The sequence below is a fragment of the Thamnophis elegans genome, chromosome 8 (genome assembly GCF_009769535.1).
Source record: "Thamnophis elegans isolate rThaEle1 chromosome 8, rThaEle1.pri, whole genome shotgun sequence".
NCBI classification, from domain to species: domain Eukaryota; kingdom Metazoa; phylum Chordata; class Lepidosauria; order Squamata; family Colubridae; genus Thamnophis; species Thamnophis elegans.
In genome coordinates this window covers 5673997-5698423 of record NC_045548.1, presented here as the reverse complement: position 1 = coordinate 5698423, position 24427 = coordinate 5673997, and the positions used below count along the sequence as shown (strand labels likewise).

General features: G+C 42.3%; 1 protein-coding gene across 1 annotated transcript in view; it reads left to right on the top strand.

Annotated features, from left to right (window-relative positions):
- F13A1 (coagulation factor XIII A chain) overlaps positions 1 to 1478 on the top strand; it is a 118174-nt gene extending 116696 nt beyond the window's left edge. Inside the window, exon 15 of the mRNA XM_032223488.1 lies at positions 742 to 1478. Within this exon, the coding sequence (XP_032079379.1) occupies positions 742 to 889 (148 nt within the window). The 3' untranslated portion in view covers positions 890 to 1478. The remainder of the gene's footprint in view (positions 1 to 741) is intronic.
- Positions 1479 to 24427: the final 22949 nt, after the last annotated feature.

Here is a 24427-nt window from a genome sequence, read left to right as displayed (position 1 = left end):
CCCACTTTACAGAGCTAATCCGGTAAGGAAGGCAGGAAGGAAACATTCTAGTGTTGTTTGTAGCCTCATCTTTATTGCCCTGCTTACAGAAACTGCCTCTCCGGTTAACCCTTATTACATTGTAACAGCTAAGGCGAAGTGCCCATCGATGTGAGTGACCTTGAGTTGGCCACGCCCACCCAGTCACATGACCACCGAGCCCCACCTATCCAGATAGTCATTAGGGCAGAGAACTGGTTGTTAAATTATTTGAATCCCACTACTGTCACACAATCACTAAAAACCAAAATGGTGGTGGCCCAGGGGCGGTGAGGGAACCGGTTTGGGGGCATGGCAGGCCTGGGTCACTGTCTATGACCCAGGCCTCAATTCCACTACTGGTTCGGCCGAACTGGAGCAACCCACCTCTGTCTACTACCAAGAAGCAGAAGTGGCGCAGTGGTTAGGGTGCAGTACTGCAGGCCACTTCAGCTGACTGTTATCTGCAGTTCAGCGGTTCAAATCTCACCGGCTCAAGGTTGACTCAGCCTTCCATCCTTCTGAGGTGGGTGAAATGAGGACCCTGACTGTGGGTGCAATATGCTGACTCTTTAAACCGCTTAGAGAGGCCTGAAAGCCCTATGAAGCGGTATATAAGTCTAACTGCTATATAAGTCTAACTGCTAAGAATGCTAGTTTATACAGTATATTAGATTTATAAACCATGCCAAACTATGTTTGCATTTTTGTATTTCACTGCAGAGAGATTCCAAGGAATTCAACCTTGATCTGGGAAGATAAATATGTTCCAAAGCAGCATGGCTTCCGAAAGTTGATTTCAAGCTTGAATTGTGATGCCTTACGACATGTCTATGGGGAGCTGGACATCAATATTCAGAGTGCCGAGTAAAGATCTTCTCCTTTCTTTCCTTTTTTTTAATTCAGTAATTCATTACAGGAAAGTTTAAAAAACTGCACTTTCAAACTTCTGCCATAATCCAGAAGTTGCCAAACATACATTCTCTGCATATGCTTTCTATTTCTTTTCCCAATTAATTTTCAGAGGGGTTATTTTCCACTCAAAACTATGAAAGATTAAGTTCATAGAAACTTATAGAAATATACAAACATATTCATTTGCATCATGCCTTTCTTCAAAGTTAATTACATCAGGTACATAATCCCCACTTTTGTCACAAACAACACTGTAAAATCTGTTGAACTACGGGATTGTGATTAAGCACTAATCCTCACACTCATGAGATTTTGATTCAGTGTAAGATGGCCCAGAAGCAATTTAAGTCCAAGTTTCCCACTTCCTAACATAACACTCTTTACACCACCATACCAAATTACACACCAACAATGAAAGTTTACTTACACTGATTTTCTTTTCCCATCAACGTCTTGGCTGAGATTTAGCACTGGACCGATCCTTTTTTTTGTCCCAAACTGACATAAGCATCACTAAGGGAGAATAACTGAGCACCAATTAAAAACAGAATTATTTCAACAAACAGCAGACAATTACTCAATATGAATTAGTTCAAGTGATAATTAGTTCACAACTAATAATAAGAATGCATGGTTTCTATATTAAAATCAGGACAATTTTAACGTATTTCAGCTTCTGGAGCATTCTGAATTTTAGTTTTAATTAAAACTTGGGATCCCATAGATATTTTGAAAGAGAGAGAAAAAAATCGGGAAAATAAAATGTTCTCTTTCTTGTCTGTTATTCCCAACGAGCTTTGATGGTTTGATTCCGAAAACATAGGTTGAATTTTTACCTTCTCCCCCTCGCCTTTCATAGTAACTTGATTCTTACCAGCATTTTGAGCACTGTCGAGGCCCGGATGTATAGAAGCCACCTTGTTTCTCACGGGGAAGAGTTAAAGAAGTCATGAGATTTGCTTTAGCACTTCTGTTAGCAAGTTATATATCCAGAGGGCATCTTTCAGATTTCGCTGAGAATAGAAGCATAGCTGCAGCTGTGTCTGAAGTGAGTGAGATCAAAAATCACCACAATGGTGGATGAGATGCTGTGATAACCAGCTGTGCCCCTTTCGAATGGGCGTGCAGCCTCAAGGTCGATTTTGAACCTCCCCTCAAAAGTCAATGCAGCTGCTTAGATACCAGCAATTTCCGTTGCAAATATTAATCTGATTGCTCTATCAGGGTAACCAAAGTATTCTGAATTAGGTGATATCTAACCCTAACTGTCCTTGCATGGATCTGTGCCTACTGTTTTGGTAGAGAGAGTAAGGAGTTAAATCCAACGCTGGGACATCCGACTCAAAAGTTGCATTCCTTTATAGGCAAGCCGTGCTGTATGATTAAGCAAATTTTCAGAAATCTGCTCTAGGTTTTTAAAATCATAGAAATTTACTTTCTTGAAAATTACAAGGTGGCACTAACCTAGACAACTTCGTTCTCAAAGAGCTAAACAGGGCCATGGTTACTATTTGGGTGGGAAGCTATCAGAACAATTCAAAAGATGACAATAAAAAAAATAAATTCTGTACTGTTACCAAGTCTGTAAGAGAGCCGTCATGTAAATCTATGCAGGCAGTCCTTGATTTATTTATTGCCATAATTGAGCCCCAAAGTTTTCATCGCTAAATGAGACATTGGTTAAGTGAATTTTGCCGCATTTTACAACCTTTCTTGCCCAGTTGTAAAGTGACTCACTGCATTTCTTAAGTTGGTAATAAGGTTGTTAAGTGAACCTGGCTTCCTCATTGACTTTGCTTAGCAATAGCAATATAGCAATAGGAGTTAGACTTATATACTGCTTCATAGGGCTTTCAGCCCCCTCTAAGCGGTTTACAGAGTCAGCATATCGCCCCCACAGTCTGGGTCCTCATTTCACCCACCTCGGAAGGATGGAAGGCTGAGTCAACCTTGAGCCGGTGAGATTAGAACCGCTGAACTGCAGATAACAGTCAGCTGAAGTGGCCTGCAGTACTGCACCCTAACCACTGCACCACCTCGACTTGTCAGGAAATTGCAAAAGGGGATCATATGACCTTGGGACACTGCAATTATCATAAATATGAATCAGTTGCCTAGCATCTGAATTTAGATCCTGTGACCACGAGGATGCTGCCACGGTCGTAAGTGTGAAAAATAGTCAGAAGTCACTGTTTTCAGTGCTGTTGTAACTTCAAATGGCCACTAAACAAATTGTTGTAAGCTGGGGACTTCCTGTAGAACCAAAAAAAAAATCAGGACTAGCCTGGTGGCAGACTAACAGGATTTACTGAAAAGCCACTGAGCTGTAACTCATAAAAGCTTTTGTCTTTTAATAACATTTGTCTGAAATGATACTACCAGACACCTACAGTTGCCAAGAAAACTATATCGCCAGACTCATGAAATTATTAGCGGTTGAATTAGGCAAGGAAGACTTTGCTTTTTCACGATTAGCATCAAAATCATTTATTTTGATCTGGAGCCAACCCATTGTTTCAGAAGAATAGCAATAGCAATAGCAGTTAGACTTACATACCGCTTCATAGGGCTTTCAGCCCTCTCTAAGCGGTTTACAGAGTCAGCATATTGCCCCCACAGTCTGGGTCCTCATTTTACCCACCTCGGAAGGATGGAAGGCTGAGTCAACCCTGAGCCGGTGAGATTTGAACCGCCGAGCTGCAGAACTAGCAGTCAGCTGAAGTGGCTGCAGTACTGCACCCTAACCACTGCGCCACCTCGGAAAAGTTGCTTGTGGGATATTCTACTTCAAGTCTCAATTGAGTTGGCTGTAGACAATAACATACTGTACCTTGGGTGGAATTCGTGGGAACAACTTTTAACTTAAGGCCCCCAGCAAGGCAATGTTAAGTGGCCATTGATGATAAGCCTCTTAAGCAACTCTTTGGATGTTCCATGAGTTTATTCCTTTGAGAAATTATCCAATTAAGTGTGCATTGTTAATGAAGTCAGTCTGTATGTAAAATCTGATTATGCTGCTTCACACCAAAGGCGACTCCCGTTAATCTTCTTTTCATTTTTTGTGTCTTAAAAGCTTATATCTAAGGATATTTACCCATGTAGTATGGCTGTATTACTATTATCCTTCTCATCTTTTTCTACCAGCTTCTCTTATTGGTATTTTAGGATTATATTACTTTGTTGTTTCTATATATACTTTGCACTGGAGACAAATTCCTTGTGTTTCTGATCACACTTGGCCAAAAAAGTATTCTATTCTATTCTATTCTATTACGACAAACTAATGCAATAAAAGAATCATCTTGCCTGCATAAGTCTCTTCCAGTTCTTGTTGGTTGAATTTAGAGTGTACCTTTTACTCCCTTTGGAGAGTCTGCTCCTAATCTGTCATTTCCTAGATATGCTGGATTGCATTTTACATGATAGGGTCACCTATTGTCATAAATCAAGGATTGGCAATGCTATACACCACAGCGCCCAAAAGAGCCATCGATCACGTCTGCAAATCCTCTAGATCAAAATTGCCAGTTTAACTCTGGTTTTTTCATTTCATCAGGAAGGTGATTACTTATAGAGCAGTGGTGGGTTTCAAAAATTGTTCAAACCTACTCTGTGGGTGTGGCCTCCTTTGTGGGAGTGGCTTGCCGCCCATGTGACCGGATGGGAGTGGCTTGCCACCCATGTGACCGGATATGAAGATGCCGACAACACTTGTCAGAACCACCTTAAATTACCTCACACACAGCACTGGCAGGCATAAGAATATGAGGTAAACTTGTTTTTTAAAAGGCATCTTTGGTTTGCGCTAAAACAACTTCAACACACGCAATGTTCTGATTGCACCACAAACGCAGTAGTCATCCTTACCTTTCACAGAGGCACTGAGTTTTATAAATAGGAGCATGATAGTGTAGAATAATCATATCCAAGGACCAGTGGTGGGTTTCAAAAATTTTTGGAACCTCTTCTGTAGGTGTGGCCTGCTTTCCGGGTCCACTGGTGGAACCTCTTCTAACCGGTTCGGTAGATTTGACGAACCGGTTCTACCGAATAGGTGCGAACTGGTAGGAACCCACCTCTTTTATAGAGTTGATAATATCTATGTCACAGCAATCAGAGCACCTAGGTCAGGAGTGTCATTACATGAAGTAGTGTGACTTTCCACCCCCCCTTCACTAAACCAGGGGTGGGCGTGGCCAGCCTGTGATGCATCCGGCCTGTGGGCTGCGAGTTCGACACACTTGATCTAGGCTTACCTTGGTTTTCTCAAAAACTAAGCAGGGTTTGGCTTTTTTTAATTCTTGGGTGGAGAGCTCAAAAAAATTCAGCACTCCTGGAAAATGGAAAAATCATATTGGGAGAAAACTAAAGCAAGCCATATATTTAATGTTGACAGGAAAACTGGGATCGATACTTGACTTATGGCCTTCTTTATACAATTTCGGAGTATAAGTTCAATTGAATAAACTTTATTTTAAATAAAGCCACATGGGTGTTCTGACCCCCCTCGTTCCACACCAAAGCACACTCCGAGCCAGAGATAAATTACAGCATTTAATTAACAGGCAAACAGGTCCTTGACAGCAACCCAGCACAGACAAGCTTGGGCAGCAATAAACACAGATAAGGCTTGGCAGCAATCCAGCCTGCCAAGCTCACGGAAAGTTCTCCGATATTTGATTCTGTGTTGACTTCTGCAAAGAGGGGCGTGTGCACAAGTAGCCTTTTTATAGTCTGGAGAGGAGCCTAATGACCACCAACTGAGCGCAATTACCTCCTGTAATTGCATAATTGTTCCTGACGCCTAGTAGCTCTTCGATGGCGTGCATCCAGGAACAACTCACTACTGGCTTTCGGCTCACTCTCCCTTGTCTCCTCCCCACTGGTCCAAGGCTTAGACGCCCCCTGGTGGCCAACCAGCCTCTCTGCACCCTGCTCGGAGTCGGAACCCTGTCCAGGGTCCTCCACATCCTCCAGAGCCGACTCATAGGACCCCTCGCTGTCGGAGTCTGGTGGCAGCTCCAATGGCTCCTGCTGGGCCACAACAGCCATTTCTCTAAAATGGTATTAAGATTCCGGCCCTAAGCAGAGATTGGATGAGAAGACCTTCAAAATCCCTTCCCACCCTGTTCATCATTCTATGAACCTCTTAGCAACCAAGTTTCTTCATTCTTGGATGTCCAAATTCCTCTGGCCTTTTCTCAAACTGCTTCACTGCTCCAATACACCTCCTGTCGGAAGTACTTCTCATTAAAAACAGGGTGTTTTATTACAAGGTCTTTACAGTACATGCAATGGTTCTGAGAAAAAGAGATTTATCAATACCTCGAGTGTTTTCATATAATGGGAAAATAGTCTTGCACATACACAAACATGTATGACAAGTGTAGTATATGGAATGGATTCACTTTGCAAAAAATGTTAATTATGACTATTATTACTATACTATACTAGTAGTATCACTATTTGTTGTGGCCCGCCAACAGCCAGTGGATTCAGACAGTGAGGAGGTGGAGAGGAACATGGGCCAGTCCTGGAGTCAGGGGAAGGCTCTGATGAGGGCTCTGTGTCAGAGGCAGAGAGGGGGCCAGAGCTGTATGCCAGCTATCAGCTGCCTTCAGAGTCAGACATCAGTGAGGCAGACGAACAGCTGGAGCCTGTTCCTAGTGTGTGCATGCGCAGAGTTGCCAGACAAAGGGAACAGCTAAAGAATGGGGGTCGACTTGGGAGTAAGGCCACAGGTGGATGATGAATGGCTCTTCCAGAGGAAATAAAAGAGGAGCGAAAGGGGTGTGGAGTTTGCAGGAGACAATTAGTTCACTTAATTAGTTTGTGACTCTCCGAGACTCCTTGCCATGTTTTGCAGATATCTGCCTTGCCAGATAAGGTCTGTGACTATAAATCCTCCCTTGAAAGACTTTGCTGTCTTTGAATGAGCAGAATTCACAGTAAATTAATAAAAGGGGTTTTTGTCAGGACTAGGAGTTTGCTTCATATTCTTGGGAAGCCTAGGTCAGAACACTATTAATACTTTGCATTTATCTCAAAAATCTGGGAGTCTGTTAATATTCTATAATAATAGTATTCTGTTCCTTCATAAATATAGGGTAATTAATACCTTTCCCTATCTATAGTAAAAGCTCAATAACAAGGTTTTTGTATGTATGCAGTAGTTTATTACATGCGCAGATATCAATAATATCTATTTGTCTTGACTTGAACAATAGACACATTTAAGGTTTTCTTCTGCATAGAAACCAGGGGTGGGTTCCTGCCAGTTCTAACCTCTTCTTGGTTCCACAAATTTACAGTGCCGTTTAGAACCGGTTTCCAGCTCCCTCCCCCCACCCGTCCACACATCATCAAGATGAAGAGCGAGAGGAGGAATTCTGGGAGTTGAAGTCCACAACTCTTAAAGCTTCCAAGTTTGAACCCCCCTGGGTTTTTTTCTAAAGGTTTTGGGGTGCAAGGGTCTTGTAACTTGACAGCTTTAAGACTTGCACACTTCAATGCCAGAGTTCCTGAGCCAATATGACTGGAGGAGGAATTCTGGGAGTTGAAGTCCACAAGTCTTAAAGCTGCCAAGTTTGAACACCCCTGGGTTTTTTTTCTAAAGGTTTAGGGGTGCAAGGGTCTTGTAACTTGACAGCTTTAAGACTTGCGTGCTTCAAATGCCAGAGTTTCTGAGCCAACGTGTTGGTTGCTAAGCAAGAGCATTGTTAAGTGAGTTTCACCACATTTTACAAGTTGGCCACGCCCACCCAGTCACCTGGTCGGCAAGCGACTCCCACAAAGCAGGCCACGCCTACAGAAGAGGTTCTAAAAAAATTTGAAACCCACGACTGATAGAAACCTATTTTATATTACACTGTATAAAATCCATAGTGTAATAGAAATGCCAAGCTTGATTAACACAACACGTGAAAGCTTCTGTTGGACCTATCTGGAAGTTCTTTGTACAATCAGAAAAACCAGGAAACTTTGAAAAGGATAACACAACCGGAAAGCTGAGATTCACAACCTGAAAAATGCCACAATGCAAATTGTTCTTAGTCCCTTGCTCTTCTATAGACCAGCTGTCCGGAACACAGCCTATCGTGCAACCCTAAGCCTTTTTCTCTGAAGGAAATCCCATTGAGTTCAATAGGAATATTCCTTAGTAAGCCTACTGATTATTGCTGCTTTAGTTCAGGCCTGCACTTTTGGGGAACTGTGGATATTGTTTGCTCCTGTGCTTAGCAAATAAAACAATATCAACTATGAATGAAGGCGAATATGCATGTCCCAGGATAATGTTGCAGGATTCAATCTGGGTCAATCCCTGGGACTAGAGGTTTTGTATTTGTATTTGTATTTGTATTTTATTATTTGTATGCCGCCCTTCTCCGGGAGGACTCAGGGAGGCGAACAATTCAAGGGGGAAAAAAGGGGGGAACATAAAAGACAAAATACAAATAATAAAAGTAGACAACAGTCGCACAACCATACATGTTTTGTCTTAAGAGCTTTTGGACTCATCCTGGAGCCAATCTTCAGGGAACTTCAGAGAGAAGTTCCTTGAAGATAGCCTCCAGTATGAATCTGAAAGCTTGGAAGACAAAAACCTCTTGTCCCGGTCACCAACCCCGATTGGATCCCGCAACTGCAATGATTCCCATTTCAGTTTGTTTGCTTCCTCGTGAGGAGGGAAGCAGAGAAAATGGAGCATCAACATCTCCATCACTGAAGCAGAACATACAAGAAGGCATAGGGCAACGGACAGCTTCGTGTCTCGTCCCGTTTCAATCTGACCGAAGCTCCGGAGGGAGGAAAGAAAAAGGAGAGTGCCAGAAGCTGTCTTATAGCGGCATCAACAAGGAAGCCGAGACACCAGCTTCCTTCAGCAGCTAAGTATAGAAGACCTCTGCTTTCAAAATAAAATGCCCAGACCTGCCTTTTCACCTCCCTTTACCAGGCACTTTCAGGTATATTCAGCCAGAAGTGATGCGGAGCTCCAGAGCGCTACAGTGTGCGCTACAGTGACCCTAGTGCATCCATGCAGTTTTGCAGGATGACCAGTTCCAAACTCCATTGCTCGATCCTCAAAGGCCACCTCCAGCCATTTCATTTATGTCACCAGAGCACTCCTTCATTTTAACTTTTGGTGTTATTGATAGCTTCGACCAAATGCTAAACACATTTCTGTATAATCACCATTTTTGAAAAAATGGTGAGTATATAGGATGGGATAGCGCCAGGCCAGGTGGGTGGGGCCAGCCACTGGTCAGAACAACCGGTTTGCCCAAACCGGTCCAAACCGGCAGCAGCCCACGTTGGGCAAACTGGTTGTTCTGACCAGTGGCTGGCCCCACCCACCTGGCCTGGCCTGGCGCTATCTCATCCTATATAATCACCATTTTTTAAATGCTGCACGCATGCTTACATTTTCAGTTCTGGGCAAACTGATTCTTACAGTATGTGACACCCACCTCTGAATAAGGACTGTGTGTTAAGAGTGCATGCACCCATATGCGTACACCAGTGGTGGAATGTGACTGATACTCCCCGGTATGTGCTTACCGGTGCCTGCTGGGAGCACCTTTCCAGTATGGTGCTCCAGAGGGGCCCCCCGCCCGCCCATGCTCCTTACCTGAATTTGAGCTGTTTGGGGCTTCCGTGCATGAACATGGAGCCTACAGCACCTGCACAACACTCTGCCAAGCAGCTGGAGCATCAAGGGTGGTAAGTATACATGCATGTGCTGTGCATGTACATGTGCACTGCGCATGTTCATGTGGTGGACGCCCAGCCCTGTTGCACCATACTGGTTGCAACGGGATCCAAAACCCACCACCAGCGTACGCAGAAAGCAAAACATGCAAGTTGAGTTAGTATCTGGGACAGATGAGTGAGTGACTAGAAAAGTTGCAAAATTGGCCAATGTCTGGGAGGGCTGAATAAAATCAGTGGTGGGATTCAGCCAGTTCGCACTTATTCGGGAGAACCGGTTGGTAACTTTCTAAGCAATTCGGAGAACCGGTTGTTGGAAGAAATCTTTTGTTTTTTCTTCCCACTTTGCAGGGCTAATCCTGTAAGGAAGGCAGGAAGGAAACATTCTGGTGTTGTTTCTAGCCTGATCTTTATTGCCCTGCTTACAGAAACTGCCTCTCCGGTTAACCCTTATTACCATTGTAACAACTAAGACGAAGTGCCCACAACCTGAGTGACATTGACTTGGCCACGCCCACATGATCACATGACCACCGAGCCCTGCCTACCCAGCTGGTCATTAGGACAGAGAACTGGTTGGTAAATTATTTGAATCCCACCACTGAATAAAATCAATATGCACTTCAAGAGCTAGGCTGATAAACCAGAAATCAGCCTTAAGTGGCATTTTAATGTATCAGAGTTAAAAGAAATAATTTAAAAACATAAGGAACGGCACAGCAGAAAAGCATATTTTGAGACCATCACCTAAATCAGGGGTGTCAAACTCGATTTCATTGAGGACCGCATCAGGCTGTTTGACCTCGGGAGCCAGGGTGGGCATTGCCAGCTCGACATCACTCGTGTCAGAGGTGCCCGTGGTGGCCCAAGCGCTCTGCCAGTGAAAACAGGTTTCTGAGCTCCATTTTCGGCTGTGACAAGCTCCTGCAACCCTGTGCCAGCGAAAATGGAGCTCGGGAGAGGCGTAAACTCCCAAACTCCATTTTTACTGGCAGAGACACCACAGCCCAGTCCTTCGCTGTTTCCAGGGCAGCCCCGTGGGCCAGATCTCAGCACCCCGTGGGCCGGATCCGGCCCCTGGGCCTTGAGTTTGACACCCCTGACCTAATATGAATCAGATAGATAAATAAGATAAGTTTTTTGTTCTTTTTGTCTTCTTTGTTTTTATTTTTATTTTTTCTTTTCCCACTGGTGTGGGCATGTGTTGTTTAAGTAACAAAAATTATTATTATTATTATTATTATTATTATTATTATTATTATTATTATTAACAATTATAGTCAAATGAAAATGGATATATGATGATGGTGACATGTATGAATATTTGAATTAAAATGCTCGAGTTAACATGAATTATGTTTGTTGACTGTGGAAGAGATGCACAAAAGTCTATTTGTAACCAACTGATACACTTTCTATAGCATGTAAAGAAGGATGTTGTATTTGTTTTAAATTAAAAATTAAAAAAAAATAAAAAAAAAAGATAGATAAATAAACATGTTGCTGGGAATTTGTGAAAACTTTACCTAACAGGAACGTGGATTTCCCGGATAACTTTTTCAATGTATCATTGAAAAAAAAAATGGAATAGGATGGTGTGTATTGACAAGTATTTCCCACACCTGCCCATTTCTTGCCTCACAGTAGAAAATATGGAAACGTTTGGTCATATTACATGACTGATTACTGTCCAGTAGTAGCCTATGAACTATGTGGCCATCTCAACCCTACCGACACTGTTTTCCCATCAGCCGGAACCGAACCTATATCTTTCAATACATAAACATATGTATTGATCTAGTCCTTGCAGAATTGTTTCCTAAGCCTGTTACCTCTAGATGGGGCTAAAGAGTCTTTGGCCAAAGGACAACAGCAAATATATAAGCACCTATCCAGCTGTGTACAGAATGGTGTTGTTTGCAGGAGGCTGATGACAGAAGCTTTAATTCCTGATTATCCATCAAGAGGGATACAGTATAAGCCACTCCGGGCACACCAATAGTCCTTCACTGGCTGTGAAACAACATCTGGGGCCAGAAGGCAGCGGTTCTTTTTAGCATATAAAGCAAAAGCAAATTATGACGGAGCCAGCCTGGGAAGGAACTCGTACTTGAAGGATTCCATTTAGCCCCAGTGGGGAAGGGAATATTAGAGAGAAGAATGAGGGACAAGCTAGATGATTTTCCAGAGCACCAGAGGGCAGGACAAGAAACAATGGATGGAAACCTGTTCTGACCCCCCTCTTCTCTATTACACACACAACAGTCAGACAAGGCTTGTAAAAGAATGTCTTTATCAGTCCTGGCTCAAGATGGCTGCGAACTCAAAAATAAACATAGATAAAGTCTCTGGCAAAAAGTTACACAGCAAATGCAAAACAAAAACTCTTACAGCAAACCAGGTTGACAGAAAGCAAATCACTTATCCAAGTGCCTCTTTGAATCAGGTTTTACAGAAAGCAAATCACTTATCCAAGTGCCTCTTTAAATCACGGAACTCACGAACAAACCACAATGAACCACGAACGATGAACGACGAACCACGAATGTTGACTTCTGCAACTAAGGTGTGACACCATCTGTCTTTTATCTGCAGAAGACGACCCTAACGAGCAACAGCTGCTCATTATTCCTGCATCCCGACTCAACTCACAGCAAGCTTCTGCTGAGTCACAACAGAAACCAATCAGGGCGAAAAGCAATCTGGAATTAAGGAGAAACTCCCTAACACTGAGAACAATTAACTAGTGGAAACAGCTTCCCTTCAGAAGTTGTGGGCGCTTCATTTCTGGAAGTTTTTCAGAAGATACTGGACAGTCACTTGTCTGAAATGGTATAAGGTCATGCCGCCACGATGGCGAAACCATAGCACATGTGCCACAGGTGGCATACAGTGTTCTCTCTTTGGCCACGTGAGCCAGCTCCACTGCACATGTCTGTGCACCTCCCACTGTCCACCTAGTCGTCAGGACTCTGCTGTGCATGTGTGGGAGGTGGGGCACATGCGGGGGTGCATGCACAGGCACAATGGGGGAAGGGGCATGTGGGGTGAGGCATGCGCCCCTTGCATTTGGGAAGTTCAAGCATGTGTGTGTGTGCGCTGGGCACTCAGTCCGGAAAAGGTTAACCATCACTGGTATATGGTCTCCTGCTTGAGCAGGGGGCTGGACTAGAAGACCTCCAAAGTCCCTTCCAGCTCTAATCTGATCCTGATCCTCAGATGCATTTTTAAAGACACAATGCAAAACGTCTGCTTTTGCTGGACCGAATACTAAGAATATGACCTGAGCTGAAATGGGAAGGACTCTGTAGGAAGAAAAATCCATCTGGTTCCTGTCCAAGCTTATTTCCAACGCTGGAAATATAATGGAGGCTGATTGGAAAAAAAGGATTCCATTTATTGATGAGAAAAACCAGTATGTGCTTCTGGAAGAGCTGGCAAATTATGCACTTGATGAGTGCAAGGATTTTTATACTGTTTCCGAAATGCTGCAGGGGTTCTGCAATGTAGTGAACCTGTGGTGCCTTGCTATTCTAATGGTGGTGGGTTAATCCTATTATGCCCTAAAGGTCATGCCTCATTCTCAGAATTTGGGTGGAGGGACATATAAATTTTAATCCCATCGCTGGAGATGAAGGTGCTTTGTTTGTGAATAGGCTGGCCAGGTCTTTCTTAGTGGGCACAAAATATCCATCTCTAAAAACTCCAGGCATCTGCTGGAGGCTATTAAGAAAGACTGAGGGAGCTTTCTGCCTTTAAGAACATGTTTCTCCATTTCTCCTTTGGGGAAGTACAATATTCTGCCTCTTTTAATATTCCCCAAAATATTTCATTCTCTAGGAACAGGTGCGTGCATGTGCGTGATTATGTCTTACAACTCTATAGGTGGATAAAAATTAAGGTGACCAGACGTCCCGCTTTTGGCGGGACAGTCTCGATTTTTAACAATTTGTCCCGCGTCCCGCATCGTTTTTAAAAAGTCCCGATTTTTTAAAAATTTGTAATCAAGACACCCCCCCCCCGGTCAATGGTGTCCTGCTTTACCAATGTTTAAATCTGGTCACCTCAATAAAAATGTCAAAGTCAGATTTTCTCAGGCCTTTGCTTTATAGCTCAATGGAGCCCAAAAGTTCGCAAATATTTTTTGGTTGAATGAGACGTAATCTACTGAGGTTTTTCATGTTGATATGAGCACTTCTTCACATTGTCCTCTAATTCTTTATTCCATTCAACCATTGAAATGTACATGTTAAATCAGTGGTAGTCACCCTGGTCCCTACCACCCACTAGTGGGCGTTCCAGCTTTCATGGTGGGCGGTAGGGGATTGCTGTAACTCTGCTTTATAAATTTTATAAAGTAAATTTACTTCCCTACTTTATAAATCACCATTACTTGGAACCGGTGGGTGGTTAGAAAATTTTACTACTAACAGAGATACAAAAGTGGGCGGTAGGTATAAAAAGGTTGACTACCCCTGTGTTCAATTGATCCATCACCAACAAAATTTTATATGGAGTAATTGTACGGTGTGTGTGTGTGTGTGTGTTACAGACTGTAATGAGTACTTGTAATAGGTTGCGAGTACTTGTAATAGTGATCGTTAACCTTTTTATCATTGTGTGGCAAAAGTGGGTGCACATGCCCACACCGATAATGCAATGCACGCAAGACACCCCCATGAGCCCCGCACCCTAGTGTTCTGTCCCCCCTTCTCGGCTCGTGAACAAACGGCAAGCAGACAAACTTAAAAGGAACTTTCTTTATCAGTTCTCGGCTCAGACTGGCTTCGAGCCCAAAAATAACATAAATACAGTCTCTGACCAGATAACGGAATGAAAACAAATCTTTCTTATGGCAACACAAGTTGAACAAAATGAAAGCAAAACACTTCTTCCAAAGTCTCTAAGAATCAGGGTTACAGAAATCAAAGCACTTCTCCAAGTGTATCTTCTTGAATCAGGGTTACAGAAAACAAAGCACTTTTCCAAGTGTATCTTACATAAACCACGATTGATGATCCATCAATGTTGCCCGAAACAAGGAACATTGACTCCTGCAACCAGGGCGTGGCACCATCCGTCCTTTTATCCCCAGAACACGCCATTCCCCAGCCCCAGCTGCAGTGTTAATCTTGCATCCTGAAAATACTCACAGAAGACATCTGCTGAGTCACAACACTCTAGTATGTGTCTGTGTGGCCCTGCTGTGACCCCGCCTATGACCCCCACCCTCATGCATGTGCCGCATCGCCCTCCCATTGCCCCATTTTGGGCCTAGTAGGCGTCCTCCACGCCCCCACATTTGCATGTGTCCTCCACCAGCCCTCCCACGCATGTGCATGCATCTCCTGCATGTGCCCTACCCCCCAATGCATGTGCAAGAGAGACCTGAAAATCAGCTGGCCAGGGGGAGGTCCACGCGCATATGCAGTGGACCTGAGCTGGGGCTGATAATATTTGTCCTTCAGAATGGAAAATAACACAAACTCACCAGTTTCATCTACTCGTTGATCCAAAGTCTACACCCAAGCTTTCAGCTAATTTTTCCACATGATGCAGTCTTTTATTCTGCGATCTAGATTATCGCATAACGTCAATTTAGTATGTGAAAACGTCTCAAAGGGGCAAAGTAGATTCCCCATGGTGTGATTTATTCTTCCGCCTTAGATGGATAAAAATATCCCGACTGCTGCACAGTTTACAGAATTCATGTTATTGGCAACATATGAATGAATTATTTATTGACATAGATTAGTTATAAATGATTGTAATGAAATGTCGCTACCTTTTGTTGAAATGCTTAGGTAGACATTATATTGAGGTATACACATTTGTGAATATATATCTTGCACATTTTTCTTTCCTTTCCTTAATTCTTTGTGTACAGCATTATCCATCCTTTCTTTTTGCTTGCTTTGTGCGATCAATTAATAAAAGCAATATATATATACAGTATGTATCAGTGGTGGGTTTCAAAAATTGTTCGAACCTACTCTGTGGGTGTGGCCTCCTTTGTGGGAGTGGCTTGCCGCCCATGTGACCGGATCGGAGTGGCTTGCCGCCCATGTGGCCGGATATGAAGATGCCGACGACACTTGTCAGAACCACCTTAAATTACCTCACACACAGCACTGGCATGCATAAGAATAGGATGTCAACTTGTTTTTTAAAAGGCATCTTTGGTTTGCGTTAAAACAACTTCAACACACGCAATGTTCTGATTGCACCACAAATGCAGTAGTCATCCTTACCTTTCACAGAGGCACTGAGTTTTATAAATAGGAGCATGATAGCGTAGAATAGTCATATCCAAGGACCAGTGGTGGGTTTCAAAAATTTTTGGAACCTCTTCTGTAGGTGTGGCCTGCTTTCCGGGTCCACTGGTGGAACCTCTTCTAACCGGTTCGGTAGATTTGATGAACTGGTTCTACCGAATAGGTGCGAACTGGTAGGAACCCACCTCTGGTATGTATACATTTTAAAATAACAACGCAGACTTTCAAAGTTAATTAAAAAACATTGCAATGATTTTTATCGGTGTCACTCTGATTCGAAAAGCCAGGAGCTTTTTAAATATTCCAGGTTAAGATGACAGGGAAAATATTATTTTCTTTCGCCTCCCTGCTTCTTATATTTCTATTTTTCTTTCCTGGGGCATCTGTGGCGCAACTATGCTATTTGGCTCTTCCTTTCCATTCATCTTATTTTGCAGAAGATGGTCTGCTGAGTCAAAGCTTAAATTTTCTTTAAGTAGTGGTTGCATTTTCCACAAATGTCAATGATCTTGTATTTCTACCCTTCTTCTCTTATGTCTTTCAGAACCACAGTTGAAGAGTCCGAAGGGGACAAATGAAATTTGAACCTGTAAATAACAGCGGGAAAGTAAAAAAGGTGAAGCATTTCCCGAAATGTGAAAAATTATTTCCTTTTGTTTCTCACTAAACATCAAACAAATTGAACAAATTGTACCTGAGACATATTTAGACATATTGGACACAGAAGCTCCAGTCCAGTATAGAAATGAAGATATAACATTTTCACACTCAAAGCTTCACTTGGCTCTTGAATAACCTATTTCAGGCCACTCCACCCTCCCAAAATAGCAAGGGGGCAGTGGTGGGTTTCAAAAATTGTTCGAACCTACTCTGTGGGTGTGGCCTCCTTTGTGGGAGTGGCTTGCCGCCCATTTGACCGGATGGGAGTGGCTTGCCGCCCAGTGGCTTGCCGCCAAGAGCCAAGGTGGCGCAGTGGTTAAATGCAGCACTGCAGGCTACTGCTAGATCAGCAGTTCAGCGGTTCAAATCTCACCGGCTCAGGGTTGACTCAGCCTTCCATCCTTCCGAGGGGGGTAAAATGAGGACCCAGATTGTTGGGGGCAATATGCTGACTCTCTGTAAACCGCTTAGAGAGGGCTGAAAGCCCTATGAAGCGGTATATAAGTCTACTGCTATTGCTATTGCTATGTGACCGGATATGAAGATGCCGACGACACTTGTCAGAACCACCTTAAATTCCCTCACACACAGCACTGGCATGCATAAGAATAGGATGTAAACTTGTTTTTTAAAAGGCATCTTTGGTTTGCGTTAAAACAACTTCAACACACGCAATGTTCTTTTTTTTTTAATAAATGTTTTTTAATTTTACTTTAAAACAGGTACACATCTTTCTTTACATCTGTAGAAAATGTATCAATCAATTACAGATAGGTTTTGGTACATCTCCTCCACAGTCAACCAACATAGCTCATATTAACTAAAGCATTATTATATATCCATTTTAATTTAACTGTAATTATTATTTAGAAATATTGATGAAAGTAATAATCTTGAACAATCCCTGCCCACACCGGTGGGAGAGGAAAGAATCAAAAAAAAAAAAAAAAGGAGGACAGATAAAAAATAAAAATTAAAATAAAAAATAAAAATAATACAAAAATAGACGAAAACGACAAGAAACAAAGCAGGAAAACAAAACAGAACACAGGTGTCTATCATGAGAATAAAAAAAAAAGAAGTATATCAACTGGTTACAACATGCTTTGGTGCTTCTCTTCCATTAACTCATATTAATTCAAGTATCTTAACTCGAATATTTACCATATCAACATCATTATACCTTCAGGTTTAATTACCTATGATTATTTAAACATCCCTCATCCTTAGCTATGCATTACATAATTAATCCATAACACATGCTGACATTTCATTTACTTATTTGTAAAATCCTCTATTATCATCAAATCCTCATATCCTATTTTAGCTGGACATCCATGATATTTAATTATATCATATATCATAACATTTTCCCCGTATTGATTAACATTTGATTGTATGTATTTTATTTAGTTTTTTAATAGTGGTAATCATTATAGTTAATACTCTTTATGTATAATCTTCCAATTGTTAGTTATCATATCAACTCCACATTATATACATTACTATCAATATCAATTATTATTCAACTATATCTGTTACAAGAAAAAGCAATTAGGTTTAACTAGTTTTCAATTGTATTCTTCAGTCTATCAGCCAGTTCCAAATTATATATATTACTATCCATATCAGTCATTATTCAGCTATATCTATTACACATTAAGGTAATCAGATTTAGCTAGATTTTAAATTACGTTCTACCATCTATCAGCCAGTGTCTCTCCAATAGCAAGATCTTCTCCAGCCAATTGCCACGCGTTGGATAAATTTACCAAGTGTTTTCATAATCAGATCCAGACAAAGATATTTTGGCACCTTTGGACTCTGAATGCCAACGATGAAATAATAATGTTGTCCTGGGCTTGTAAAATTTTCCAAATTAATTTTAATTCTCAAGGGTGGATTTTCCATTCCTCCTGCACTCTGTCTTTTTAAATGAGTCTTCTTTATAGCTCCCTCCCTCCTTTCTTCCTCTGAGATAGACCAGACACCATTTCTCACATTTTCCGTTTGTATTTCAGGAGCATTTAAACATTCAACGATCTCAGTTTTTACTTCATATTTTGAAATCAGATGATCCAGTTTTCTTTCCAGCGTTTGGTAAGAGTCAAAAAGTCCTTTGCATGCGGAAAAAAGAGTCTGAAATGAAATCTTGGAGGTATTTTGGGACGCCATGATGTGTCATAGTTAAAAATTGCAAGCTCTTTTCTTTCCCCCCCCCCACAGATTTCTTAGTCTCTTACAGGCTGGCAATCTTATCTAATCGTAAACAAAGTCAAGTAGTAAAGTAATAAAAGTGTCGAATCGTGACGGGCTAGTTAGTAGCAAATAAATTTTACGATCCACTTAGGGAGATTCAGAGGGGGGAGGATGTCGAGGAGTTTCTTGAAGCATTTTAAAAGTAAAGTAACCACCAGCCATAAATCCATTAAAAGAAGCCAATTCGCCACTAAATTTCCCTGTTCTTTGGTTTCAGTTATCTTAAGTTTTTAACGCGGACATTCTCTCTTGAATAATAAAGTCAGCTTACCAGATGACATCACTTCAACCATTCTTAGGGGCAACCTGCAGTTTCAGTTAGCACGCAGCTAATCCAGAAAGGAATTGGCACGAGGAGTTAATACCCCTCCCCAGAGATTTGCGGGTATCTCTGAGGTCCTGGGTCTCTCCTCACCTTCACTGTTGTCTCCGGGACAGCTAGAGTTCAAAGAACCCGTCCAAAAATCCTTCGGTATAGAGGAATTTCAGGAGTAGCCTGAAACTCCATCTTCTCACTGCTAAGCCCCACCTTCTTCCAACACACGCAATGTTCTGATTGCACCACAAACGCAGTAGTCATCCTTACCTTTCACAGAGGCCCTGAGTTTTATAAATATGAGCATGACAGTGTAGAATAATCATATCCAAGGACCAGTGGTGGGTTTCAAAGAATTTTGGAACCTCTTCTGTAGGTGTGGCCTGCTTTCCGGGTCTACTGGTGGAACCTTTTTCTAACCGGTTCGGTAGATTTGACGAACCGGTTCTACCGAATAGGTGCGACCTGGTAGGAACCCACCTCTTTTATAGAATTGATAATATCTATGCCACAGCAAGGAGCAGCACCTATGTCAGGAGTGTCATTACATGATGTAGTGTGACTTCCCCCCCCCCTTTTTTTTGTTCTGTGAGTTTTCAGAGGTGACCATCGTCCTGAACCTGAGTTACCTCAGTCCAGTGGTGGGATTCAAATAATTTAATAATCAGTTCTCTGCCCTAATGACCAGCTGGTTAGGTGGGGGCTCAGTGGTCATGTGGCTGGGTGGGCATGGCCAGCTCAACATCACTCACATCGATGGGCGCTTCGCTTTAGCTGTTACAATGTAATAAGGGTTAACCAGAGTGGCAGTTTCTGTAAGCAGGACAATAAAGATTAGGCTAGAAACAACACCAGAATGTTTCCTTACAGGATTAGCCCTATAAAGTGGGGGGGGGGGACCAAAATCAGATTTCTTCCAACAACTAATTCTCCAAACTGCTTAGAAAGTTACCAACCGGTTCTTCCGAATAGGTGCGAACCGGCTGAATCCCACCACTGCCTCAGTCCTAGTAGAATACTCATCTTCTCTCTTGTTGTTATCTTCTCAGTGGCAATTGTGGCTTGGCGTCTTTTAAAGGAAGCCAATAACTAATGCTAGCCATATCCCAAACTGTGTTGTGGAGTCTCCTGTATATTCTTATTTAAAACCATCAGATCTCTTACAAAAATTGTCATAGTACTAGATAGTACTTAGATGGGAGCGAAAAGGATGACATTGGATGCTTGCAACCTAAATATGGTAACTCGACCAGTTTGGTATAGTGGTTAAGGCACTATGCTAGAAGTTGGGAGACTGCAAGTTTTAGTCCTGTCTTAGGCACAAAGCCAGCTAGATGACTTTGGTCTAGTCACATTCTCTCATCCATAGGAAGAAGACCAGGGCAAAGGAATTCGGAAAATCATGCCAAGAAAACTTGTTTAGGTAATCTTCCAAACGAACCACTCTCTCTGTCTGTCTCTCTCTGACTCTGTCTCTCTGTCTCTGTCTCTGTCTCTCTGTCTGTCTCTGTCTCTCTCTGTCTGTCTGTCTGTCTCTGTCTCTGTCTCTGTCTCTGTCTCTGTCTCTGTCTCTGTCTCTGTCTCTGTCTCTGTCTCTGTCTCTGTCTCTGTCTGTCTCTCTTCCTGTGACCTAACAAGCTCTCTCCCTCTATCTCTGTCTCTCTGTCTCTGTCTGTCTCTCTCTGTCTCTCTCTCTGTCTGTCTGTCTGTCTGTCTGTCTCTGTCTCTGTCTCTGTCTCTGTCTCTGTCTCTGTCTCTGTCTGTCTCTGTCTCTGTCTCTGTCTGTATGTCTCTCTCTCTTCCTGTGACCTAACAAGCTCTCTCCCTCTATCTCTGTCTCTCTGTCTCTGTCTCTGTCTGTCTGTCTCTCTCTCTCTCTCTGTCTCTCTGTCTCTGTCTCTGTCTCTCTCTCTTCCTGTGACCTAACAAGTTCTCTCCCTCTGTCTCTGTCTCTCTGTCTCTGTCTCTGTATGAGAGACAGAGACAGAGAGACAGAGGGAGAGGGAGAGAGCTTGGTTACATCTTTGGCACAAAATATGAAGCCTCCTGATTCAAAAGTGCCAAGAATCAGAAGTCTAGATGTATAACATCCACTCCCAGGGTTATCCAAGTATCTGAAGGAGGTTACATTAGGTCTGAGTTTGGCCCCCATCTTCTTATTGACTGGCCAAAAGCAGCTAAATGCCAGAAAATGTATCTGCTTTTGATTAGTCTGCAATCAATACCTGGATGCTTAACTGTAGCTTTGATACATTAAATCTGATTCTAGAAGCAGAAGCTCAGCTGAGGAACTATTGAGTTACAGTTGACTTGAAAAGTCTCCCTTGAACAGCTTGGCAGTTTATCATCAAAATGCCAACAGAATATTTACAAAAGTAGAGTCTCTTTCTCCCTTGCTTCCTATCAGTAGCTGGCCAAAATGAAACATATATATATATTTTTAAAAAAGGATAATGTTTCTCCTGAAATCCAAGTAAAATTAATTTGATGGCTATGAATTCTATATGAACACATATCATAAGTACTTTTTTTTTTAAAAAAAAAAGGCAACCTCTTAGCCTATATATTTAAATTCCATGCCAATTTTAAAAGATTCTAATTAACGTAGACATTGCTATTAATTCTTTTAAGTGTGTCCTTTATTTCTTTCTCGGAAATGGAAGCCCACTGTATTCAATAAGAGTTATTCCTGAATAGGCAGGCACTGTTGCTATTGCCACTTAATTAACCCAGGAGTAGGTCCTAATGAATTTATAGGGCTTTCTTCAGAGTAGATTGTTAAAATGCACAAAGCCCCTGACCTCTGCCACAGGGATAAACATTGTCAAGTTGGAGCAGCGACCCCGTGATTTCTCTTCTGTTAATTAGTTAAAACACATTGTTGATCTATTGCTTAAATACATAAAATACATCAAAACATGCAGACTTAAACCAATTTTCTTTTTATTTCAAGGCAGTTAGGATACAGTGTATGAAACAGGCAAGTGAAGAGACACCAGAGGTTGGATTCAGGGTTCCACCACAAAATCGCGGACGACAAAATCGCGGTCGACGAAAGTGCGTATTTGACATCATCACGGCGCGATGAAAACATCGCGCTGTGATCGAAAAATGTAAAAATAAAGCGAAAACCTTACCCTAACCCCCCCAAACCTAACCCTAAACCTAACCCTAAACCTAACCCTTAACCTAACCCTAAATCTAACCTTAAACCTAACCGTTAACCTAACGCTAAACCTAACGCTAACCCTTAAGCTAACGCTAAACGTAACCCTAACGCTCTAAACCTAACCCTAACCCTTAACCTAACCCTAACCCTAACCCTAACCCTTACCTTTATGTGAATCGGCTTGCTTTAATTTTATTTTTATTTCAATTTTTAATTTTTTTCGTCGCGCTGTGATGACGTCAAATGCGCGCTTTCGGCAATCGCGCTTTTGTGGACCGCGGTTTTGACGGGTCACGGGATTCAGCCAGTTCTACAGAGAACGATGGTCTTATTGAGGAGAAACATTTGCATCTTGAGATTCAGGGTTTCCTTCAGGGGATGTTCTAATAAAACGTAATACAAGCCATTGTGAGCTACGCAGGACACATTCCTTGCATCAATTCATCTATTAAACAATCCCATTCATGCTTCTTAGTCACCTATGACTATCACTAAGTGCTGTATCTTATGATTCTTGATGAATGTAATTCTTTTCCTTTTATGTCCACTAAGAGCATACGATGCACCAAAGACAAATTCTTTGTATGTCCAATCACACCTGCCAATAAAGAATTCTATTCTATCAGAAAACAGATTTTCCTCACTAACCTCAAGATAACTTGACCATAGAAAACCTCCAGATGATCAACACTGGAGCAGATGAACGTTGGACTTGAAGGATTCCAAATCCCTATCCTGTTGGGGAATTTCAATGAACTTGTTGTCTTTGATACGGGCAGAGGACAACTTTCCCCTATAAGAGAAATAGGCTAAAACAAATGGTTTGGATTTTATTGCATTTATATGCCGCCCTTTTCCCCGAAGGGGACTCATAGAAGGAGGGGCATAGAAGGAGGAAAGCAGGAAAGCATCAGAGTCAGAGTCAGCCTTATCATCTGGTAGCAGATATTGGAGGTAGAAATTGTCACCGAAGGATTGAATGTGCCATATGGCTTTTTCTTACATTCCCTAAATATAAGCTATTCACTCCGCTCTGCCATCTGTATTGCAGTGAAATTCAGATGTTGGACTACTAAGCCTCCATATGTGGAGGTAGGTGAAAGAGAGAGAGGAAGCTTATCTCAGTATGTGATACCACAGGTAAGGACGGAACCAGAGGTGGGTTCCTACCAGTTCGCATCTATTCGGTAGAACTGGTTCATCAAATCTACCAAACCGGTTAGAAGAGGTTCCACCAGTGGACCCGGAAAGCAGGCCACACCTACAGAAGAGCTTCCAAAAAATTTTGAAACCCAGCACTCACACACACACACACACACACACACACACACACACACACACACAAGAGACACACACAGACTCAGAGAGAGAAAGAGAAAGAAAGGAAGAAAGGAAGAAAGGAAGAAAGAAAAAAAGAAAAGAAGAAAAAAAGAAAAAAAGAAAGAATAAGTGAGAGAGAGATGAAAGAAAAAAAAGAAAAAGGGACAGAGAGACAAAAGGAAGGAAAGAGAGAGAGAGAGAGAGAGAACACATGGTCAGCAAGCCACTCCCACCAGGTCACATGACCAGCAAGCCACTCCCACAAAAGAGGCCACCCCACAGAGTAGGTTCGAAAAAATTTTGAAACCCACCACTGGACTGAACCTAATGAACACACCCTCTCCAAAGAAGGCACATCAAGGGCACACTGGCTCTTATGCCCCATGGCTGATTTATGATGAAGAGGCAAGGGTCGTGCATAGGGAGACAGGTGAAACTGTCAATTTGTCAGGTTGTGCGATCACATCTTGATGGAAGAATGCTTCCTTCCCTGTGTCAAGGAGAAGACTCCTCGTGCCCACATGGGAGCAACCTACTCTTGGTGAGATTTTATAGCTGGCTGCTTTTATTTCAGCTAACAGCTCATTCCTGTGCTATTTTGGACTAGCCACCTGCTCAGCACGTCGCCAAGTGTCACAGTACCCTAAATCAGCACAGAGACTCCGCCAAGCAGCACACACCAGCAAGCGCTAATGAGTTTGCCACTGAAGTTTATTTATTTGAAAGCAGACATGTCAGCGAAAGGGTGGTGGCACCAAGAGGCTATGAAGCTTGCCAAATGCAGCA